Source organism: Ictidomys tridecemlineatus, chromosome 12, assembly GCF_052094955.1.
Source record: "Ictidomys tridecemlineatus isolate mIctTri1 chromosome 12, mIctTri1.hap1, whole genome shotgun sequence".
In the NCBI taxonomy this organism is placed as follows: domain Eukaryota; kingdom Metazoa; phylum Chordata; class Mammalia; order Rodentia; family Sciuridae; genus Ictidomys; species Ictidomys tridecemlineatus.
Window position 1 is genome coordinate 36,865,304 of NC_135488.1, and position 18,815 is coordinate 36,884,118.

The 18,815-nt window shown below is 55.0% G+C and overlaps 2 protein-coding genes across 2 annotated transcripts; both read right to left on the bottom strand.

Annotated features, from left to right (window-relative positions):
• Nucleotides 1-1,139: 1,139 nt before the first annotated feature.
• On the bottom strand, nt 1,140-8,240 carry Ankrd23 (ankyrin repeat domain 23). Its single transcript, XM_005339593.4, has 9 exons — nt 6,778-8,240; nt 5,222-5,368; nt 4,904-5,038; nt 3,799-3,924; nt 3,481-3,579; nt 3,296-3,394; nt 3,107-3,205; nt 2,886-2,984; nt 1,140-2,810 (listed from the first exon to the last, which is right to left on the bottom strand). The coding sequence occupies exons 1-9, from the start codon at nt 6,802-6,804 to the stop codon at nt 2,715-2,717; spliced, it is 927 nt and encodes a 308-aa protein (XP_005339650.1). The 5' UTR covers nt 6,805-8,240; the 3' UTR covers nt 1,140-2,714.
• Nucleotides 8,241-8,383: 143 nt separating this feature from the next.
• Ankrd39 (ankyrin repeat domain 39) lies at nt 8,384-17,647 on the bottom strand. Its single transcript, XM_005339594.5, has 4 exons — nt 17,472-17,647; nt 13,460-13,563; nt 12,312-12,515; nt 8,384-9,908 (listed from the first exon to the last, which is right to left on the bottom strand). Exons 1-4 carry the CDS (start codon nt 17,569-17,571, stop codon nt 9,765-9,767), a joined length of 552 nt encoding a protein of 183 aa, XP_005339651.1. The 5' UTR covers nt 17,572-17,647; the 3' UTR covers nt 8,384-9,764.
• Between the last annotated feature and the right edge of the window lie 1,168 nt (nt 17,648-18,815).

The window sequence follows — 18,815 nt, forward strand, 5'->3', positions numbered from 1 at the left end:
TGCATTGTGCTTTTAGTGTCAAAAATTCTTCACCTAGTCTGAGGCCCCAGAAGTTGTCTGTTTCGTTTTCCATAAATGTGATCCATTTTGAATTAATCTTCATAAAAGACTGAGGTCAAGGCTCTTTTTTTTTTTTTTAAGCCTATAGATGATCAGTTGTTCTGGTACCCTTTGTTAAAAAGGCATCTACCTAGCCCCTACATACCTGTCCCTCTGCCAATACCACGTCTGTCCCTTGGTTTTTTAAAATTTTTTTTTAGTTCTCAGTGTATCTTTAATTAGCTGATTGATTGATTGATACGTGGTGCTGAGAATTGAGCCTAGTGCCTCACACATGCTAGGCGAGTGCTCTGCCACTGAGCCCCAGCCCCTATGTAGTGAGTCTTGAAATCAATAGATTAGTTGTTCCTCCCACTTTGTTCTTTTTCAAATTGTTTAGGTTATACATTTTTCTTAAGAATTTGAGAATTACCTTGTTTACATCTAAAAGTATTGCCAAGATAAACCTGTACGTCAACTTGGGGAGAACTGACGTCTTGACTGTGTTGTATCTTTTGGTCCATGAACATGGTATATTTTTCCATTAATTCAACTTCTGTTTTGGAGATTTCAGCATCTTTCCCTGCATGTTTTATTAGCTTTAAACCCAAGTATTTAATTTTTCTAAACAGTGGTACTGTTTTTAATTTGTTTTCACAAGTTCATTGCTGTTATGCAGAAATAGCGGTTTGTAAGTTTCTGATGTATCCTCAGATTTTGATGTACTCCCTCATCTTCTAGGTGGGTGCATCTGGTTAGGTAGACTCCTGGGAATTTCCAGTGTGTGCAGACAGGCTAGTCGTCTACTGATGTGCAAGGTTTCTGACCTAATGATCTTTTAAAGCCTCCCCTGGTGATTTCTAATAAGCAGCCGAGGCTGAGAACCACTGCTCTTTGATCCGGTCCATCAATGAGCCGAGGTGCTCTGACAGCAAGACCCATGTGCATGGACCCCACACAAAGTCCACTCTGCACCTGGTGGCCTGTCTCAATGTCAGGCCTGCATTGTTACCAGGCTTGAGTTTGCTGCTAAGGTTGACAAGGCCTTGGGGCCCTGCCAGGCAGTCCCTCGTGCCCGAAAAAAGACAAGTAGGCTACGGTAGGTCATCAACCAATTTAATGAACAAAAGAATACTGATGTGTATAAAAAGCCATTTTTGTCTGTCACTTAGTGTCCTCATTTTCTAGATGAGGAGTTGTCATTGCCATGGTCTACAGCGCCTGTCTGCCCATAGCCCCAGCATCTGGGCGTGCGCTGGCTGTCACCACAGGGCAGGAGCTGCCCGTGGAACGGGTGTGGCCCCGGGGGGCTCTAGTCAGCCTCTCGTAAGTATCATAGTCTTGTTCTTGGCCTGAGAAGGCCACCAAAGTTAAAGTCAAAATAACTGCTGCAGAATGAACGTCTGCCCTGTGAGGTCCGCCCAGGACCGTGAGGAGGCCAGGCCTTGTCCCAGCCCTTCCTCAGCCTGTGGTTCCCAGTTGAGGGCAGGGCTCTTTAGGACCCGCTTTCTGGCATTAAGGAGCCAGCCCTGCCAGCGCTCAGGCCCACCCTGGGGATCTTGCCGCACCGCACCACAGAGGGAAGAGCCCTGGGAGCTTGGGGAAGGGGCCCTCGTGGCCACCAGCTGGCAGGTGGGAATGCAGTGGCTGGCACATCCCGTGAAAGAGCACAGGGCTCTTCAGCATGCACCCCTGTGGGGATGGGGGGTGGGGGGGGTGGATGCGGCTGCAGGCCTGGTCTGGCCTCTCTAGGACCAGGGGCGGGAGAGCCTCAGGCACGAGGGTTGCGGGCCACTGCCCCAAGAGCTGGGTGGGCCACCGCCCCAAGAGTTGGGTGGGCCACCGCCCCAAGAGTTGGGTGGGCCACAAGCAATCCCCAGCGCCCAGGCTCTCCAGCCCATGCGGGGGCCACTGGCCAGCCGCCAACGCTGCGCAGGCAGGCCCCGGGCCCTGAGGTGGAGGGCACGGGTCCCTGGGACTGTGGCTCCAGCACCTCAGCCTTCAGCTTCTGAGCAACCCGGCAGGTGCTAGCGTCTGCTCTGCGGGGCGTCGCCCTGCTGAGGGGCCCTGCAAACCACCAGAACCCGCCTCCAGAGTCCGGAAGACCCGAGGTGCCTAGAGCCACTGCGGACCCTACCAGGGTTGCGGCTGGTAGGACCCAGGCCCCGGGAGACCCGCCAAGGGCAGCTGGCAGCTGCACCAATGCTGGATGCCTGCCAGGCTGGCTCGGTGGCCTCTCCGGTGTCCTGGGTGCAGCTGCTGGCCACATCTGAATCACCACCTGCAGGAGACTGGCCCTGGAGGAAGGCGAGGGCCAGGCTCCTGCTCTGGGGACAGTGGACACTGAGGAGGCCTGATGCCCAGTCCTGGTAGCTGGGCCAGGGCCCGTCGGCTTCCGCCCCACCCTGGGCTCCGCTGCCCTCCTGCCCTCGCCTGGACGGCAGCTCGCAGCTGTCTGTGGTCCTCTGCCTCAGTCCTTCCCAGCCCCAGCCCTAGTGGGGGACGCGGCTACCCTGCCACAAGCCGGGGTCTCTCCGCCTGCAGGGCTCTGACTGCCCCTCAGCTCTGACAGGAAGCAGAGCCCCGAGGGGGGTGGCCACTGAAGGCCCGCAGAGCACCGATGCAGGGAGAGGGGAACGGAATGGTGGCTGTGAGGGACCCACAGGTCCGGGGCCTCAGCAGCGGGTGCGGGGATGCCCCATGTGGGCCTGCAGCGCTTCCCGGATGCCCTGCTGCCAGTCTCGTGCCAGCTGCACCGGCGTCAGGGAGGCCTAGGGACAAGGACACCAGGTCAGTCCTCCCTTTCCTCCAGCCCCGGGCGCAGGCCGCCACCCATGCGGACTCACCGCGTTCTGCACGGCCAGCTTGGCCCCGTAGAGCAGCAGCAGTTTCATGGCCTTGTAGTGGCCGTGCCGCACGGCCTCATGGAGCGCGGTGTCCCCTTCCTGTGGGGAGACGGGAGGTCCCACTCGTGCCCTCACCCGAGGGCCCTCAGCAGGGTGGCAGGGGCTGTGACCCAGGGGACAGCGCCCTGGTCTGCTGCAGGCTGCCCAGCCGCTGTGCCTACCTTGTCCTGGGCGTCAACCAGGGCTCCACACTCAATGAGGTGCTCCAGGCAGTTGGAGTGGCCCGTGCGCACGGCGACGTGGAGGGGGGTGCTCCAGATCTAGGAGGAGAGGGGCTCAGTGCCACGGCTAACCTGGTGGCCTCCTAGCTTCTCTAACAGGCCACCCAGAGCAGGCCCCTGCTCTCTCACCTTGTCCCGCGCGTTGACCTGGGCGCCCTGGTTAAGCAGCAGTTTGAGGATGTCCAGGTGTCCTCCTCGGCAGGCCCAGAACACAGGAGTCCTGTCCAGCTGTAACACAGAGGCCCCGAAGCCCTCAGACCTGCGGGGACGCTGCGCAGAGTGTTGGCGGTGAGGAGCAGCCTCCCGGGACTCACCAGGTCCCGAGCATCCACGGTGGCACCGGCCGCCAGCAGCTTGCTCACCAGCTGGAGGTGACCCTTCAGACAGGCCCAGTGCAAGGCTGTGCGGTGCAGCTGGGGCAGAGATGGGGTTAGGAGGGTGCAGCCACCCGGAGCACCCACCTGTTGCTCAGAGGAGGTCCCCAAACACTCGCCCCTCCTGCCATCAGCAAGGGCTTCTCCCTCCCAGCTCAGGACGCCACTGGTTCACGCCCCGATGACAAGCCCTGGCCTGGGACCACAGTGTGACACTCCTGCTCGGACAGGTGCCACAAGCCCTCGCCCACTGCACACCTTGTCGTGGGCATTGGGGTCCCCTCCATCGGTCAGGAACTTGTCAATCAGGGCCTCCTGGTTCTCAGCAGCTGCCTTCAGGAACATCTCCAGGTCCACAGGCTCCAGCTGGGCCTGGGGCTGCGACTGGGTGAGGGGAAGGACAAGACCAAGTCACTCCCCAGACCTGTAGGCACCCGTGACCACGGTGTCACCAATGATTCCTGGACAGCTGAGGACCGGTCCACCAATGCCCTGTGCGAGTAGTTCTCTTGAGTCTCCCCCTGAAATTCACACGTTGCTGGCACGGTGGCACATGCTACCATCCCAGCTACTCGGGCTGGGGCAGGAGGGTCACAGGCCTGAGGCCAATAGAGACAGGATCTTCCAAAAATTCAGATCGCATTTTAGCAAGATCCTGTCTCTAAGGATGGAAAGCGCCGATGATAAGCTCAGTGGCAGAGCGCGTGCCTAGCACACGTGAGGCCCTGGCTGCCGGCCCAGCACTGGGCGGGGACAGGGGGGACTGAAGTCCTAACCCCTGTACCTTGAAATGAGACTTTATTGGAAATAGGATCCTTGCAGATCTAGCTAGCTAAGATGAGGCCCCTTCCAGTGTGACTCGTGGGAAGGGTAGCCTGTTCCAGTACGGCTGGTGTCCCTCTTTATTTATTGGCCCCAGGGGTGCCACGTCCTCACTGAGCCACATCCTCCGCTGTTTTCTTATTTTGAGACAAGGTCTCCCTGAGTTGCTCAGGCTGGCTTTGAACTCACAATTCTGCCTCAGCCTCCTGAGTCACTGGGATTATAAGGGTATGCCACTGTGCCCAGCTATTGGTGTCCCTTTAACAAGGGACGTTTGGACCCGGGGAGGAAGCCACCTGAGGAAGGGATGTTGCGTGTGCAGGCCGGGAGTGCCGGAGAGCCCCAGCAGGGGCTGGGGCAGGGCCTGCAGAGGAAGCGGCTTGAGTTCTATGGCTTGAGTCCCCAGTCGCCCTAGAAAGCCATCACGGCTCCAGTGTGGAGTCCCTGTGGCTCCTGGTGGCCCCAGTACTACTCTTCCCCAAGCACCCCCCACCCAGGGACAGGGGCCTTCGCTTCTGGACCTGAGCCCCCGACTTCTCACCTTGGCCACGGGCTCAGGTTCCCTGGGGGGGACTCTGCGTCTCAGTCTCAGTCGCTTTTCTTTCCGTCTTTGAACTAAGTTTTCCAGGTCAGCCACGGTCTCCAGGTTCAGTCTGGAGCTGTTGAATCTTTCCAGCTGGGGTGGGAAGTGGCAGAAGGCGAGGCCAGGCCAGCCATCAGCCTGTGGCTGGGGCCCTGGGGCAGCCTCTTGGTTGGTGTGCTCCTGGGCTGCTCTGCCCAGAGACAGCACCAGCCTGGCCCCCAGGCCCTCGCTGCCCTGCTGCCCAGCCTGGACTGGCCACCCCGCAACAGCACTCACTTTCCTCTTCTTCTCTTCTTCCAATTTTTGCTTCTCCCGGGCCACAGCCTCTTGGAGTCCCAGCCTCCAGTCAGTAGGCCAGCCTCCAGGATCAGGAACTTTAGGCCCAAATCCCAACGTTTTCCCTTCAACCCTCTCTCCGCTCACCTGCAGGACAGGATGTGGGTGAGCAGCCCTGGAAACCCGAGGGAGGAACCCACAGGAAGCCTGGTGCAGGACCAGGGAGACCCTGACCAGCCCAGCTGGGAGTCAGCCTGACCCTCCCTTCCCGAAGCTCCCCGGTGCTCTGGAGCATGGCAGACTCTGACCCCTGTGGTGGTCCACACCCACGGTGGCAACCACAGGCAGCGGAGGCCAGGGCCCAACTGGCCGCTGCCTCCCCTGCCCTGCTCAGCAGCCTGCAGGGTTCGGGGCATGTGGCCACCTCTATTTATAGTCCTGGGCTGTGTCCAGGAGCCCGGGGCAGATGACACCTTAGCTTCCCTCTTGGGCGATTGTCCCTAAATTCCTACCAGCTTGTGCTACACTGTCACCTGACTCCAAAATTCTAAACCCCTGGGCTCAGCTCTCTGCCTTTGGTGAAGCTGTTTCTACCTCAGTAAAAGGGGCTCAGACCAGCACTTCCCAAGGGCAAGGAGATGACCCGAGCTGCTGGGAGCTGGGCCGCGCTGAGGAGTGCGTGGGGTGGGGAGAAGGGCAGGGTGACAGGACAGCAGCTCAGGGCTTCCAGCCAGCACCAACACATGCCCTTCTGTGGCACCTGCCAATGTAACCTTCCCTGGGCCCTCCAGGCCCCTCCTGGCAGGGCCTATGGCAGGCGGGGGCCCCTGGCCGACCACGGGCCTGCTGGACAGCATACCTCACACCCTCTAAAACTGACACCTGAAATGTCACTTCTCTCTGTCCAGAGCTCACACAGCACCCCCTCCCCCATACCCTCTGGACCTTTCCAGAGCCAAGGCCATCATGGTGCTAAAGGAACGCCTCGCTACCCCTGTGTCCTCTGCAGTCACCTGGCACCTCCTGTTCTGCCACCCAGTTCAGGGCAAACTCACTAAACTCATGCTGAGGGTGCAGCTCTGTCTAGGTGCTTGTGAGGCGTCACAAAACACCAAAAAGACTCAGGAGGATGAGGCAGGAGGGTCACAAAGTTTGAGGCCAGTTTGGGCAACTTAGCAATATCCTGTCTCTAAGAAGAAAAGGGCTGAGGATGTAGCTCAATGGTAAATTGCTCAGGCTCAATCCCAGGACCAAACCCTCAAACCAACCAACCAACCGACCGACCCACAAAAACCCCCAACAAACAAAAAGCAAGAGAACAAACGTCAGCAAGCTCAAGGGTTTTCATGTCCGCCATCGCCCAACTCCTGCCCGCTGTCTCCCTGCCCTGCCCTGAAGCCCCTCAGCACCTGGCATGAGAATCAGGCAGAGACCAGGAGAGAACCCGGGCCTCCTTGTCCTCCCCGAACCTCAGACCATGACAAGAGCTGCCACCCTCCAGCCAGCAGGTGCCATTCTGCTGGGACAGTCTGCCCCCCACCCCACCGCGTCCTCACCAACTGCTGAATGCTGACAAAGTCCATGGTCCCCCCTGCTCTCCACACCCCCGGTGAGGGGAGCGCGAGGCTCAGCCCTTTTATAGGAGAGCTGAGGCCCGGGGGCGGGGTGGACAGGCTCGTGCCAGGACCAGATGACTCTGGAGGGCTGTCACACTCCCCAAAATACCAGCCTGGGACTGTGGCCCACAGAGGGCAAGAAAAGGTGCAGCCAGGAGCTGAGTCGGCCACCTCCTAGACAGCCACTGCCCTGCACCTGCCACACCCACGTCCCAGGGACGTTCCCCACTCTTCTGGTCCAGAGCCCACTTGAGAGGAGCCCAGGCCCAGCCTCCTGTTGTGTCTGGCTGCCTGGCACCAGCCCCGCTGCCCCCGCACAAGGCCAGAGTCCTCCCGAAACCTCGGGAGGGACAGGAGCAGAGGCTGACCTACTGCCTCGGGAATCCCCGTGGCCTCTCCAAGAGGGACCCAGGTCTCACGCGATGGCCCAGTCCTCCAGTCTCAAGGCCACCCTTCCTCCTCCGTCCCTCCCTCACCTCAGCTGACAGCCCCATCACCAGGAGGCGGTCATCGGTCCTCTGCCCTGTAGAAGTCCTCCATGCCCCCAGGCAGGACCCACCAGACACTCTGGGGACATGGCGGGCCCCTCCACAGGCACAAGGGACTGAGGCTGCAGGTTCCAGTTAGCGGGTGACCCTGAGACCCCTCTGCCTCGTCAAATGTCCTAAATCTCCTTCAGAAGCCAGCTGTGCTGAACTCTGCTTTGACCTTTGAAAGGAAACCAGATAGCTGGTAAATAAGGCTCCAGAATCGGAGCCACACCATCAGAGGTGACCAAAACAGGAAGGGGGAGCTGTGGCCGAGGAGGCCCGTGGTCCCAAGGCTGCAGAGGCCTTGGGGATCTGGGGAAACCCAGAGCTTCTAAAGGACCCGATTCTGAGGCCTGGGGGTGGCTTCTTTCGACAGACTCTCCAGGGTCTGAGGAGGGAAGGGCTTCCAGGGCAGAGCCAGGGCAGGCAGGAAGTCAGATGCCAGCTGTGCCCTCTGCTGTCCACTCGGCCTCCACCTCCTGCGATAGCAGGGGACAGGGCGTCCGAGCCAACAGGATTCACCTGAAGTCCTCAGCAGAAAGCCAGTCTACCCCCTGAAACTAATGGCTCTGTCATCAAGATCCCCAGCACTAACTTTAAACAAATTCTTCCTTACAGAAAGTCCAAATGTAAAGCCCAAGTCCCCGGATGAGCCCCTCCTGCCTCGGTGGCCCAGGGAAGCCATAGTGCTGGCTCAGTGCATGCCTCTGCCTTCCTGTGTCTCGTGCCCTGTTGTTCCTAGAGACTCTGTGCCATGGACACAGCAGCACATGCCACACTCCAGGAACATGCCCCTGCCCCACGGGCACCCTGGGTAGCACCCCTTCTCCTGAACACCCAGGTTCTCATGCCCCACTGCTGTTTGCTGCTGCTGTTGTGTTTTCTCTACAATCTGGGACCGACCCCAGGGCCTTGCACATGCGAGGCGAGCGCTCTATCACTGAGCCACAACCCCAGACGGAAAGACCTCTTTTATCCATGGAGGAATCTCTCTAGGTAGGCACAGAGAAATCAGATTACTGGCCCTGCTCATTTTATTTAAATAGATTTTGCAAAATTGCCATCCACAGTGACTGTACCAGTTCCTATGAACAGATACCAACAAAGATAAGTGATAATATGAAAGAAAATTAAAAAATTAATGTAAGCTGGGTGCAGTGGCATACACCTGTAATCCTTGTGGTTCTGGAGGCTGAGGCAGGAAGACTGAGAGTTCAAAGCCAGCCTCAGCAACGGTGAGCCACTAAGCGAGACCCTGTCTAAATAAAATACAAAATAGGCTGGCTCAGTTAGCTGAGTGCCCTTGAGTTCAATTCCAGGACCCCCCCCCCAAAAAAAAAGGCATATATGCAAAACAGTGTCAACACCAGAATATAAACAACTCCTACGAATATAAAGAAAAAAAATTAGCTGGTTGTGAAGATGCTTGCCTATAATCCCAAAGACCCAGGAGGCTGAGGCAGGAGGGTCACAAGTTCAAGGCCAGCTTCAGCAAATTAGTGAGGCCCCAAGCAACTTAGTGAGACCCTATCTCAAAGCAAAAAAGGGCTGGGGGTGTAGCTCAGGGTAAAGCACCCCTGAATTCAATCCGCCCCCCGCCCCCCACCAAAAAAAAAATTTTAATGGGCACAGGCAGGCAGTTCAGAGACAGGTGTGCAAGTCTCGCCAGTAATTAGCAAAACAAACACAGCCAAGGAGACTTCCTACTCCCTGGATTACCAGGGTCAGTGAAATTGTTTTATAAAAGCCAGTGTGGACAAAGCTTTGGAACTGGGCACTCTTGTAAGTTGTGGGCAGTGTGCCAGATCCTCAGGTGCGTCCCCCAGATTCACCTGCTCAGCCCCCAGAGCCACCCTGAGTACGCTCTCCTCTGATCCTCACCTCACAGCCCTGGAAACTGGAGCCATACAGGTAACATGGCTGTGCCAAGATCCCTCAGTGGCTCTGCCATCAAGATCCCCAGCGGCTCCATCACCTCGTCAGGTTTTCCTCTAGTATTCACCTGGTTTTGGGGGTTTCATTTTTGAGGCAGGGTCTTACCAAGTTGCTGAGGCTGGCCTCCAAGTTGTCCTGTCCCAGCCCCCCAAGTTGCTGAGGTCACAGGTGAGCAAGCCCCAGCTAGTTTTGTTTTTATATTAAGGTCTTTCATTCTTGGAATTCAGTTTGAATGAGGTAAGGACATGAGTTTATTTGTTTCCAGATGAGTGGCCGTTCATGTGACAGCAACGTAGAATATGCTCCTCTGTCCAGGCGTCCGCACTTCTAGCCACACTACCCCCTGCCACACGGGCTCTCGGGGTCTCAGCCACAGCTTCCTGCCTGCAGCTGGGTGCTGGGCAAGGCAGGGGCCTGGACAGCTGTCGGTGTCCCTCCAAGGGCGGCCTGATGCAGGGGGCCTCAGCTGGCCAGCAGGCCACGCAGGTCGCTGTTGCAGGGCAGCAGGTCGCAGGCCAGCCGTGCCTTCCGGTCGCGCACAGCCTTCAGGGCGGGGCTGTGCTGCAGCAGCAGGCAGCAAATGTCCACGTGCCCCTTCTCGGCTGCCTGTGGAGACAGGGGTTTCAGAAGGGCTCCTTGGGCCTGTGCCTGGCTCCGTTTCCAGGAGTGTTCCTCTCCCTCCTACAAGGCCTGGAAATGGAGGTGCTGCTGGCTGCAGAGGTCCCTAATTCCCACTACCCAAGGACCTGCCTGGTGGGGTGCCCAGCCTGTTATTCTTCTTGCTTCCTTTGCCAAGGCCACTCTTGTTTGGACAGACTTGCTCATTAAGAACAAGAACAGAACCTTGAACCTGCAGGCATCTCCAGCCAGGCGCTGGGAGCCTGGGCAGAGAACATGGACACAGCCCTGCCCAGGAACGGAAATGAGCAGGGAAACGGGGGCCCAGGCCCCACTTTCTCTGTCGTGTTCCTCACAACTAAAACACACAGTCACTCCAGGGGAACTGGGCTGCACGAAATAACCACACAAGAGAGGAGATACCTTTTTCTTTGGGGTCCTGTGATGGCTCCTCTGACCTTATGGGTGTGGGGGGGAGAGAGAGAGAGAGAGAGAGAGACAGAGAGAGAAAGAGAGAGAGACAGAGAGGGAGGGAGGGAGGGAGGGAGAGCACTGACCCCTTTTATTGAGGAGAAGCCATTCAAATGAGGCAAGGGGTCAGTTTCAGGGGACTGAGTCCAGCTTCCTGATGTCTGCTGTCGGCAGGTTGACTGACATCTAGGAAGGCCCCACCCAAAGGCAGAGCAAGAGAAGGGACGCACAGAGGGCGTTTCCCAAACAGGGCAAAGGGGTGATATCACAAAGGAGCAGCTGAGGGGAGCTTAATCCATGGGGTGACACACCACGTCTGTGAGATGTCGTGACGGTCAAAGCCTCTCGGCTCCAGGATGGAAGGTCATTCAGAGTGGCTGTCCACATTTCTCCTTCTTTTCTGAGACAGAAAACCCTGTTCTAAATATCGCTATCTAACCTACCTCCTCCAAAAGACAACAGAGGTCAGTGATTCACATTAATGATCTCATTTAGCCTTCACTGACCCTCAGGAACCATGTTCACCCCACTTTAAGAGGAAGAAACATAAGCTAATATAAACTAAGCAACTGCCCAAGGTCACAGAGCAGCCTGGGACCCTCAGCCAGGTGGGTCTGGCTTTAGAGTCTGAGCTCTTCCCACTCTACCCCAGTGCTGGGGGTGGAACCTGGGGCCTGGGGCGTCAGGCAAGTGCTCTGCCACTGAGCTAAATCCCCAACCCCAGTCCTTTTTGTATTTTATTTGTAGACAGGGTCACAGTGAGTTGCTTAGGACATCATGAAGTAGCTGAGACTGGGTTTGAACTTGTGATCCTCCCGTCTCAGCCTCCTGAGTGGCTGGGATTACAGGTGAGCGTCACTGCACGGTGGGTGACTACAGGGGCTTTTGAGAGGTATCAGAATTAATACTAGTATCGACCACCATTCCAAATTTGAATCCAAACCTCTGTCTGCAGATCCCCCTGGAGAGCACAGATTGAGGGCTCTGGGCTCTGCTGCCTCAATTTGGGTGGCACTGAGCCGCGAGCAGCTGTGAGGGGTCCCACCTAACTTTTTTTTACGAAAAATGAAGTGCTAATGTTTGCGAAGTCCATTTAAAAAACCACACACCGAACAAAACCAGAAACGTATGTCCATCACCGTCTCTACATACCTACCCCCAGGTTCTCACTGTGGGCCAGGGAAGGGGCAGCGCCGTAGCTGAAGGCGGCCAGCCGTGGGCACACAGCCAAGCACACCCCAGCAGCGTCCTGCCGAGATGCTCCCTGTGCGTGTGACAGCAGAACACCTGGGCCGCGGCAGCCAGCGCCCATTAGAGGGGCCCAGGCAGGCAGAGCTCAGGACAAGCGGCAGGGGTAGGCGACCCTGGCCAGCCTGGCGGTTTGGCTCTGGCGGTTTGGGAAGAGAGCTTCTGGAGACTGCAAAGAGGGCAGGGCTTGATGAGACGCGTTGGAAACCACTGCTCTGGTGGGAAAACCAGGGTGGAGGCGAGAGGTGAATGGGTTCACATCCACGGGCCTCTTGCTGAGAACTGCCTGCAGGGGGCACCTGGAGACCAGGGGCAGACCTTTGGCTTCAGGCTCTTCCCCACAAGAACAGGCGTTTCTGGTCAAAGGAGTTTAATGGCACTGCCAGGCTGTGAGCTGGAAGTGGGCTGCCAAGCAGGGAGGGGGGAGGGTCAGAAAAGCACCCCTCAGGGCTCCACAGGACAGAGAGCCGAGCACCTGGCTCATGTCCGTGGTGTGCACAGGAAAAAGGGTGGGAAATCACGCTGATCCTTGGAAGTTGGCACACACTGAGGCTTCAGGTGCTCTTCATTTCCTCCTCTACACTTTCCCATTCCCCATGTTTTCTACCGTGAAGATGTCGTTAACCTTTATAATAAGAAAAAGCGAGTTCTACAAGTGGCAGAGGGACGCACCTTGTGAAGACTGGTCATGCCATCGTCGTCTACCAGCTGGGGGTTGGACCCGTGTGCGAGCAGCAGCCGGGCAACCTCAGTGTGCCCACAGTAGCTGGCCCGGTGCAGTGCAGTGGCACCCCCGTGCGTCTGGGCATCGCACTTGGCCCCATTCTCCAGCAGGAACTGACAGACAGCGTAGTGCCCATTGCGGCTGGCGTAGTGCTGCAAGGACAGAGGCCATGGCTACACAGCAGGACCCAGGCAGGTGACCGGGTGGTGGGGGAGACATGGGCTCTGTAGCAACGGGGGCCCAGCTTAGGGACCACCTGCTACTGTGCATCCTAGCATCAGTTTCTCCTACTGGAATAAACATTCCCACAATCATAAGACGGTCATGAAAATAAAATGAAATACCTGATGTAAAGCTCTTATACTAATTAAAACATCCAGGTTCACGTGATGCTTAAAAAAGAAACTTTGCAGCTAGACGTGGTGGTGCACACCTGTAATCCTAGTGACTCGGGAGGCGGAGGCAGGAGGATTGTACATTTGAGGCCAGCCTCAGCAATTTAGTGAGGCCCTAAGCGACTTAAGACCCTGTGTCTCAAAATAAAAAAAAATTTAAAAAGAAAACTGGAGATATGCTCAGTAGTTAAGCATCCCCAAGTTCAATTCCCAGTACCAAAAAAACAAACACGAAGCTTTGCTGAAATATAGGGAACATAAAATGTCAGTCACCTTTCCATCACCGTGACAAAGATAATCAGCTTAATAAGGGAAGTCTGGCCTGGGGCAGAGCTCAACGGCAGAGCATAGGCCTGGCTTGTGTGAGGCCCTGGGTGTGACCCCTGGCCACACAAAAACAGTAACAATAAGAATAATGACAATGACAATGAAAAGATTCAGACCGTGGTTGGCTGGCCTGCTGCTTTTGGGCTGGTGGCAGTCAGCACACCATGGGGAGGGTGCAGGCAGGTGAAGATACTTACCCTGTGGCACCCCCCATGACCTCACCTCCTTCCCTTGGGCCGCTTCCTACAGGGTCCCCCCCTCCTAGGAGCACTGAAGGCTGGCCTCTAGGGGACACTCAACCACACTGGGGCCGTGAGGATACAAGGTACACACTCCCCTCCTCTCCTCTGACCCTGTGTGCTCCGCAGGCTCACCAGGGCAGTGTAGCCAGCAGAGTCCGGCTGGCTGGGGTCTGTGGACTTCTGGATGAAGTGCTTCACTCGGTTCAGGTCTCCATTCAGGGCTGCCGACCAGATTCCTGCAGAAAGACAGCCACGGTCCTAAGCAGGGCAGGTGACAGGATTTCTTAGCATTTCCGCTATTTTTTTTTTTTTTTTGTACTGGGGATTGAACCCAGAGACACTTAACCACTCAGCCACATCCCCAGCCCTTTTATTTTTATTTTGCTAAGTTTCTTAGGGCCTTGCTAAGTTGCTGAGGCTGGCCTCAAACTTGTGATCTTCTTGCCTCAGGCTCTTGAGTCTCTGAGGTTACAGGTGTACATCATGATGCCTGGTTGAAACCTGAGACTTTTGAGTGCCGACAGGACATCACAAGTGGAAAATTCTACACATGATTTCACATAATGGTTTGCAGTGAAAACAGGCCTAATAAGAATATTGTATGAAATTACCTTCAGGCTAAAAAGAATAAAAATTTTTTTTAAAATTACCTTCAGGGCTATGTGAATAAAGTTTATGTGAAAGAAACATAAGTGGATGTTGTGTTTAGACTTGGATCCCATTCCCAAAATATCTTAAATATTTGCAAATATTCCAAAATCAGAAAAAAAAAATCTCAAATCTGCAACACTTCTGGTCCCAACAATTTGGGATAAGGGATGCTCAACTTGTACTTACTATGTACCTAGTACTGTTGTAGGCACTAGGGGTCAGCTGACAAAATAACCCTAATCCCCCCAACACACAATGGCTTTATGGAACTTTTCTTTCTTCTTTGGTGGTGGTACTGGAGATTGAACTCAGGGGTGCTCTACTACTGAGCTATACCCCCAGCCCTTGTTAAAATTTTGAAACAGGGCTTCACTATATTGCCCAGGCTAGCCTGGAACATGCAATCCTCCTGCCTCAGCCTCTGGAGTCAATGAGATTACAGGCGTGCATGATACTACAGAGTAATTACACTCTAATTAAAGGAGAAAGATGAAAATAATATGTGTGTATATATATGTTTATATACCTTATATATAGGTACGCATAATCTGCTATACACCTATGTTCAAAAACTATCCATATAATCATGTATACACCTGTATACATAGTATTCTGTATACTTGGTAAGTCAGGTTGTGCTAAGTGCTCTGAAGAAGACAGGGAAGGGCTGTATGCAGTGGGTAGGGATGGCCTCTCTGACGAGGTAACACACGAACAAAACAAAGGAAATGAGAAAAGGCATCACTTGAATAGATGCATGAAGAAATAAAAGCAGAAGAAACTCCCCCCCCAAACCAGATACCCTGACCTATGCAACTTGGAGGTACAGGACCTAAATCTTCGTTATTCCCCAACTTAATTATATTATAAATGGGGCTGGGGCTCAGGGGTAGAGCACTTGCCTAGCATGTGTGAGGCACTAGGTTTGATTCTCAGCACTATGTATAAATAAATGAACAAAATAAAGGTACACCAACAACTAAAGAAACTTTTTAAAAAAGAATATTATATACAGAGGATTATCAAATTAGTGCACATACAAACGTGGCATATGAACCCCACTATTATGTATATTTATAATGCACCAATTTTAAAAAGTTATAATCTAAGTTGAGTGTGGTGGCACATACCTGTAATCCCAATAACTCAGGAGGTTGAGGCAGGAGTTCAAAGCCAGCCTCAGCAACTTCGTAAGGCCCTAAGCAATTTAGTAAGCCCCTGTCTCCACATAAAAATAAAAAGGGCCTGGGAATATAGCTCAGTTGGTAGAGGGCTTGCCTCGCATGCTCAAGGTCCTGGGTCCAATCCCAGCACCACAAAGTAAATAAATAAACAAAAAGGTCTGCAAATGTAGCTCAGTGGTAGAGTGCTCCTGGGTTCAATCTCCAGTATCAAAAAATAAAAATTAAAATAATTAAAGTAGAAACAAAAAAATACAGAGAACATTTAAAAGTTATCAAAAAGAAAAGATCATCATGCATCAAAGACCAACAAACAGATTTACAGCAGACTTAACAACTGTTGCAGATACAAACAGATAAATAATAATATTTCCAAAGGACTAAGGGAAAAAACCTAACCTGTCAACCTCGAATTTTATGCATAGCTAAAGTATCACAAGTGTAGGGGAAGGAACAGACAGCATCTTCCCTGAAAAAACTATTAAGCAGCTATTAACTATGTACTTTTGGTGACGCATGGTGGCACACACCTGTAACCCCAGCAGCTCAGGAGGCTGAGACAGGAGGATTGCAAATTCAAAGCCAGCCTCAGCAACTGAGCCAGGTCCTAAGCAACTGAGCAAGACCCCGTCTCTAAATAAACTATAAAAAAGGGCTGGGGTGCTGGGGTTGTGGCTCTGCGATAGAGCGCTTGCCTAGCATGTGTGAGGCCCTGGGTTAGATCTTCAGCATCACATAAAAATAAATAAAATAAAGGTATTATGTCCAACTACAACTAAAAAATGTTTATTTATTTATTTTTTTTAAAAAAGAGCTGGGGACGTGGCTTAGTAGTTAAGCACCCCTGGGTTCAATCCCCAGTACAAAAAAAAAAAAAAAAAAGTACTTTTGAAAGAAGAAAAATGAACCCAAAGAAAAGATACGATTTGAAGGGGGAAAAATTCACACAACAAAATTGATAAAGATTTTATCATTGTGGGAAATAGAAAACAAATGAATAAGCAAAATGATGTCAGGTATCAATAATGCTCTGAGGAGAGCAAAGTGACAGGTGTTTGTTTCAGAGCTACCTAGAGGGGAAGGGCCCTGCCTTGGACAGTACAAGTTTTCTTTCTCAACAGCAGCACTGACCTTCTGGTGGGGAACATTCCTTGTGGTGGGGAGCTGATGTGGGCATCAGGGGATGTATACAGCACCCTTCCATGTAACAACCAAAAAATGTATCAGGAGGTAGAACTGTCCTCTCTTGAGAACCCTAGAATAGGGTGTTCTGGGAGGGCCTCTATGAGGAGGTGACACGGAGCTGCCACATGAAAACAAAGTACTAGATATCCTAAATGTTGGAGAAGGTCACTCTAAGGAGATGGGACCCCAAGTGCAATGACCTTCATGGGAAAAGGTCTTGTATCTTTGAGAAACCAAAACAAGAATGGAGGAAAGCAGGGATGGGAACTGAGATGAGTGTGAGAAGTGGAGAGGGTGACATCAGCTCCAGACCTCTGTGGGCCACTATACAGAATCTGGATTTATTCTAAAAGCAACGGGAACTGCAATGATCTGGTTGAGAATTTTCAAAAGGTTTCTCCGCTGCTGGGTGGAGAGGAGAAAACGCTGAAGGAGCTCGGGTGGTGGCAGGAGAGGTAGAGGATGCAGCAGGCGCAGGAGCCACTGCATGGCAATGGGGAAGTATGAATGCACGAGCGGCGGCAGCACCCAGCCACCACCTGGCGACAACGTAATTATGACTGCAGAACCTGCCTCTTCCAGGGGACACAGCACGCAGCACAGTGGTTCTGAACAGAAGAGGGACCTCGGCTCCCAGCCTTCCTTACTAGCAGCATGACCTCTGGACCATCTGGGGCCGGTAGGTGGGGACGTGGCCACCCGCCTCGCGCTCTTTGCCACCGCAGGAGCTTCTACACCCGCCGGCACGGCACGCTCGCCGGCTCAACAGGGCCAAATCCCCTCGCCGCGCGGCCCAGGCCTGACGCCCCATGCCCTCCAGGTAGGCACCATACCCCAGCAGATGACTCTGGTCCTTTAACCCCAGAGCGACTGTCTCTCTCAGGTGAGGAGCCAGGCCCTGCCAAGCCACTTGGGAAAGTTATGGAAACCAATGCCTCGGACTCCCCGGCTCCACGCGAGACCAGGTGTCCAGGGACGCGCTCGCGCCGGGGTCTGCAGCTCCCAGCAGCGCGGGGGCTGTGCGCCTGTCGCCCTGCAGCCCTTTGGCACCGGGCCCAGGAGCGCCGGGCTCGGTCCTTTGCCCCGTATCCGTGCCGGCGGACTCTGGGGCCGCGCGGCCGCCTCACCCCTCTCGAAGTCCATCTCCTCCAGCGTCTGCTGCACGCCGGGCACCGCCACGGGACGTGAGCAGCAGTGTGAGTCCGCGAAGGGCCGCGGTGCCGCCATCCCAGCCTAGCTGGTCGCCAGCCAGGCCTCAGTGAGCCAGGAGGGCGGACGCAGTGCCCACCCCGCCACCCCAATCTGACCAATCGGCGCCAGCGACTGTCTCCAGAGTCCCGTCCCTCTCCAGAGCTGACCAATGCAGTGTCTCGGCCTTTGCTCAAGAACCAATGCGGCGGCGGGGCGGGACTTGCTGCGCCGGGCCGCGCTCCGACGCCGCCGCGCGAGGGCGCGCGAGGCTAAGCGGTGGGCGGCGGAGTGGCGGTCTTGGGTCCGGGGCTGGACGCCAAGGGAGGGGACGCCGCGGGGAGGGCGGGCAGCGCTGCCGCGCCTTGTAGGGTATGGGGACCAGGCGGCTGGCCCCCGCCAGCAGCTTTTGTCACGTTCTCCAGAACCCAGCCCTTTAGAGGCCTCGCCAGCTCTTTCCGTTACTGCCCTCGACCCACCCAGATCCCCACGGTAATGGTCATCGGGCGCGCTCCGCGGTCCTTCACGCCTCCTTCCCCGCACCACCCAATGCAAGCCGACCATGGGCGGCGCAGTGGCCGCCCGAAAGGCCCCGGATTCCGCCCCCCTTCCTTAAAAGTCTATTAGGGAGCGGGTGACAGCATGTTCTGCGCCTGGGTGCAGCCACGAGGGCAGGGCAGGCCAGGGCCTCTGTTTCTTTCAGTCACCCCCCACCTGAAGTAGAACCCGGCAGTGCTGTACCACCTAGCTGCACCTCCAGTCCTAAATATTTTTAAACAGGGTCTCCCTAAATTGCCCGGGCTGGCCTACAACCTGCGAGAATACCACCTGTCTTTTGAGTAGCTGGGATTGTGACCCTGAAATCAATCCTCGTGTGTCCCTCAAGAGATCCTCTGGGCTGTCATCGGCAGACCATGTGCCGAGTGTAGCACGCTTCTGATCTGGCCGTCTCAACCCACGCTCGCGGAGACCCAGGGCGCCAGCCTGATCAAGCAGTCAAGTGTGTAGGGAGACCTCGTTTGCACTGCCTTTCCACTGCCTCTGCTCCTGGGCGTGAGCTCGTGGTGTCTAAACCCGTCAGGAGCACTCGGAAATGAATCCAAGCTAGGGCCTGTTGTTTGTCTCGTGGAACATCTGGACCCTGTACCACCCTCTCACCAAGAGAAGGGCTTGGAACACACTGGGTGGCAGGAGGGGAAGTTCCTTCCCTACATGGTTGGGGCACTGAAGACTTGGCATTCTTGCATCTCTCCTCCCTGATCCATCCTCTTGCAAGCAACCAC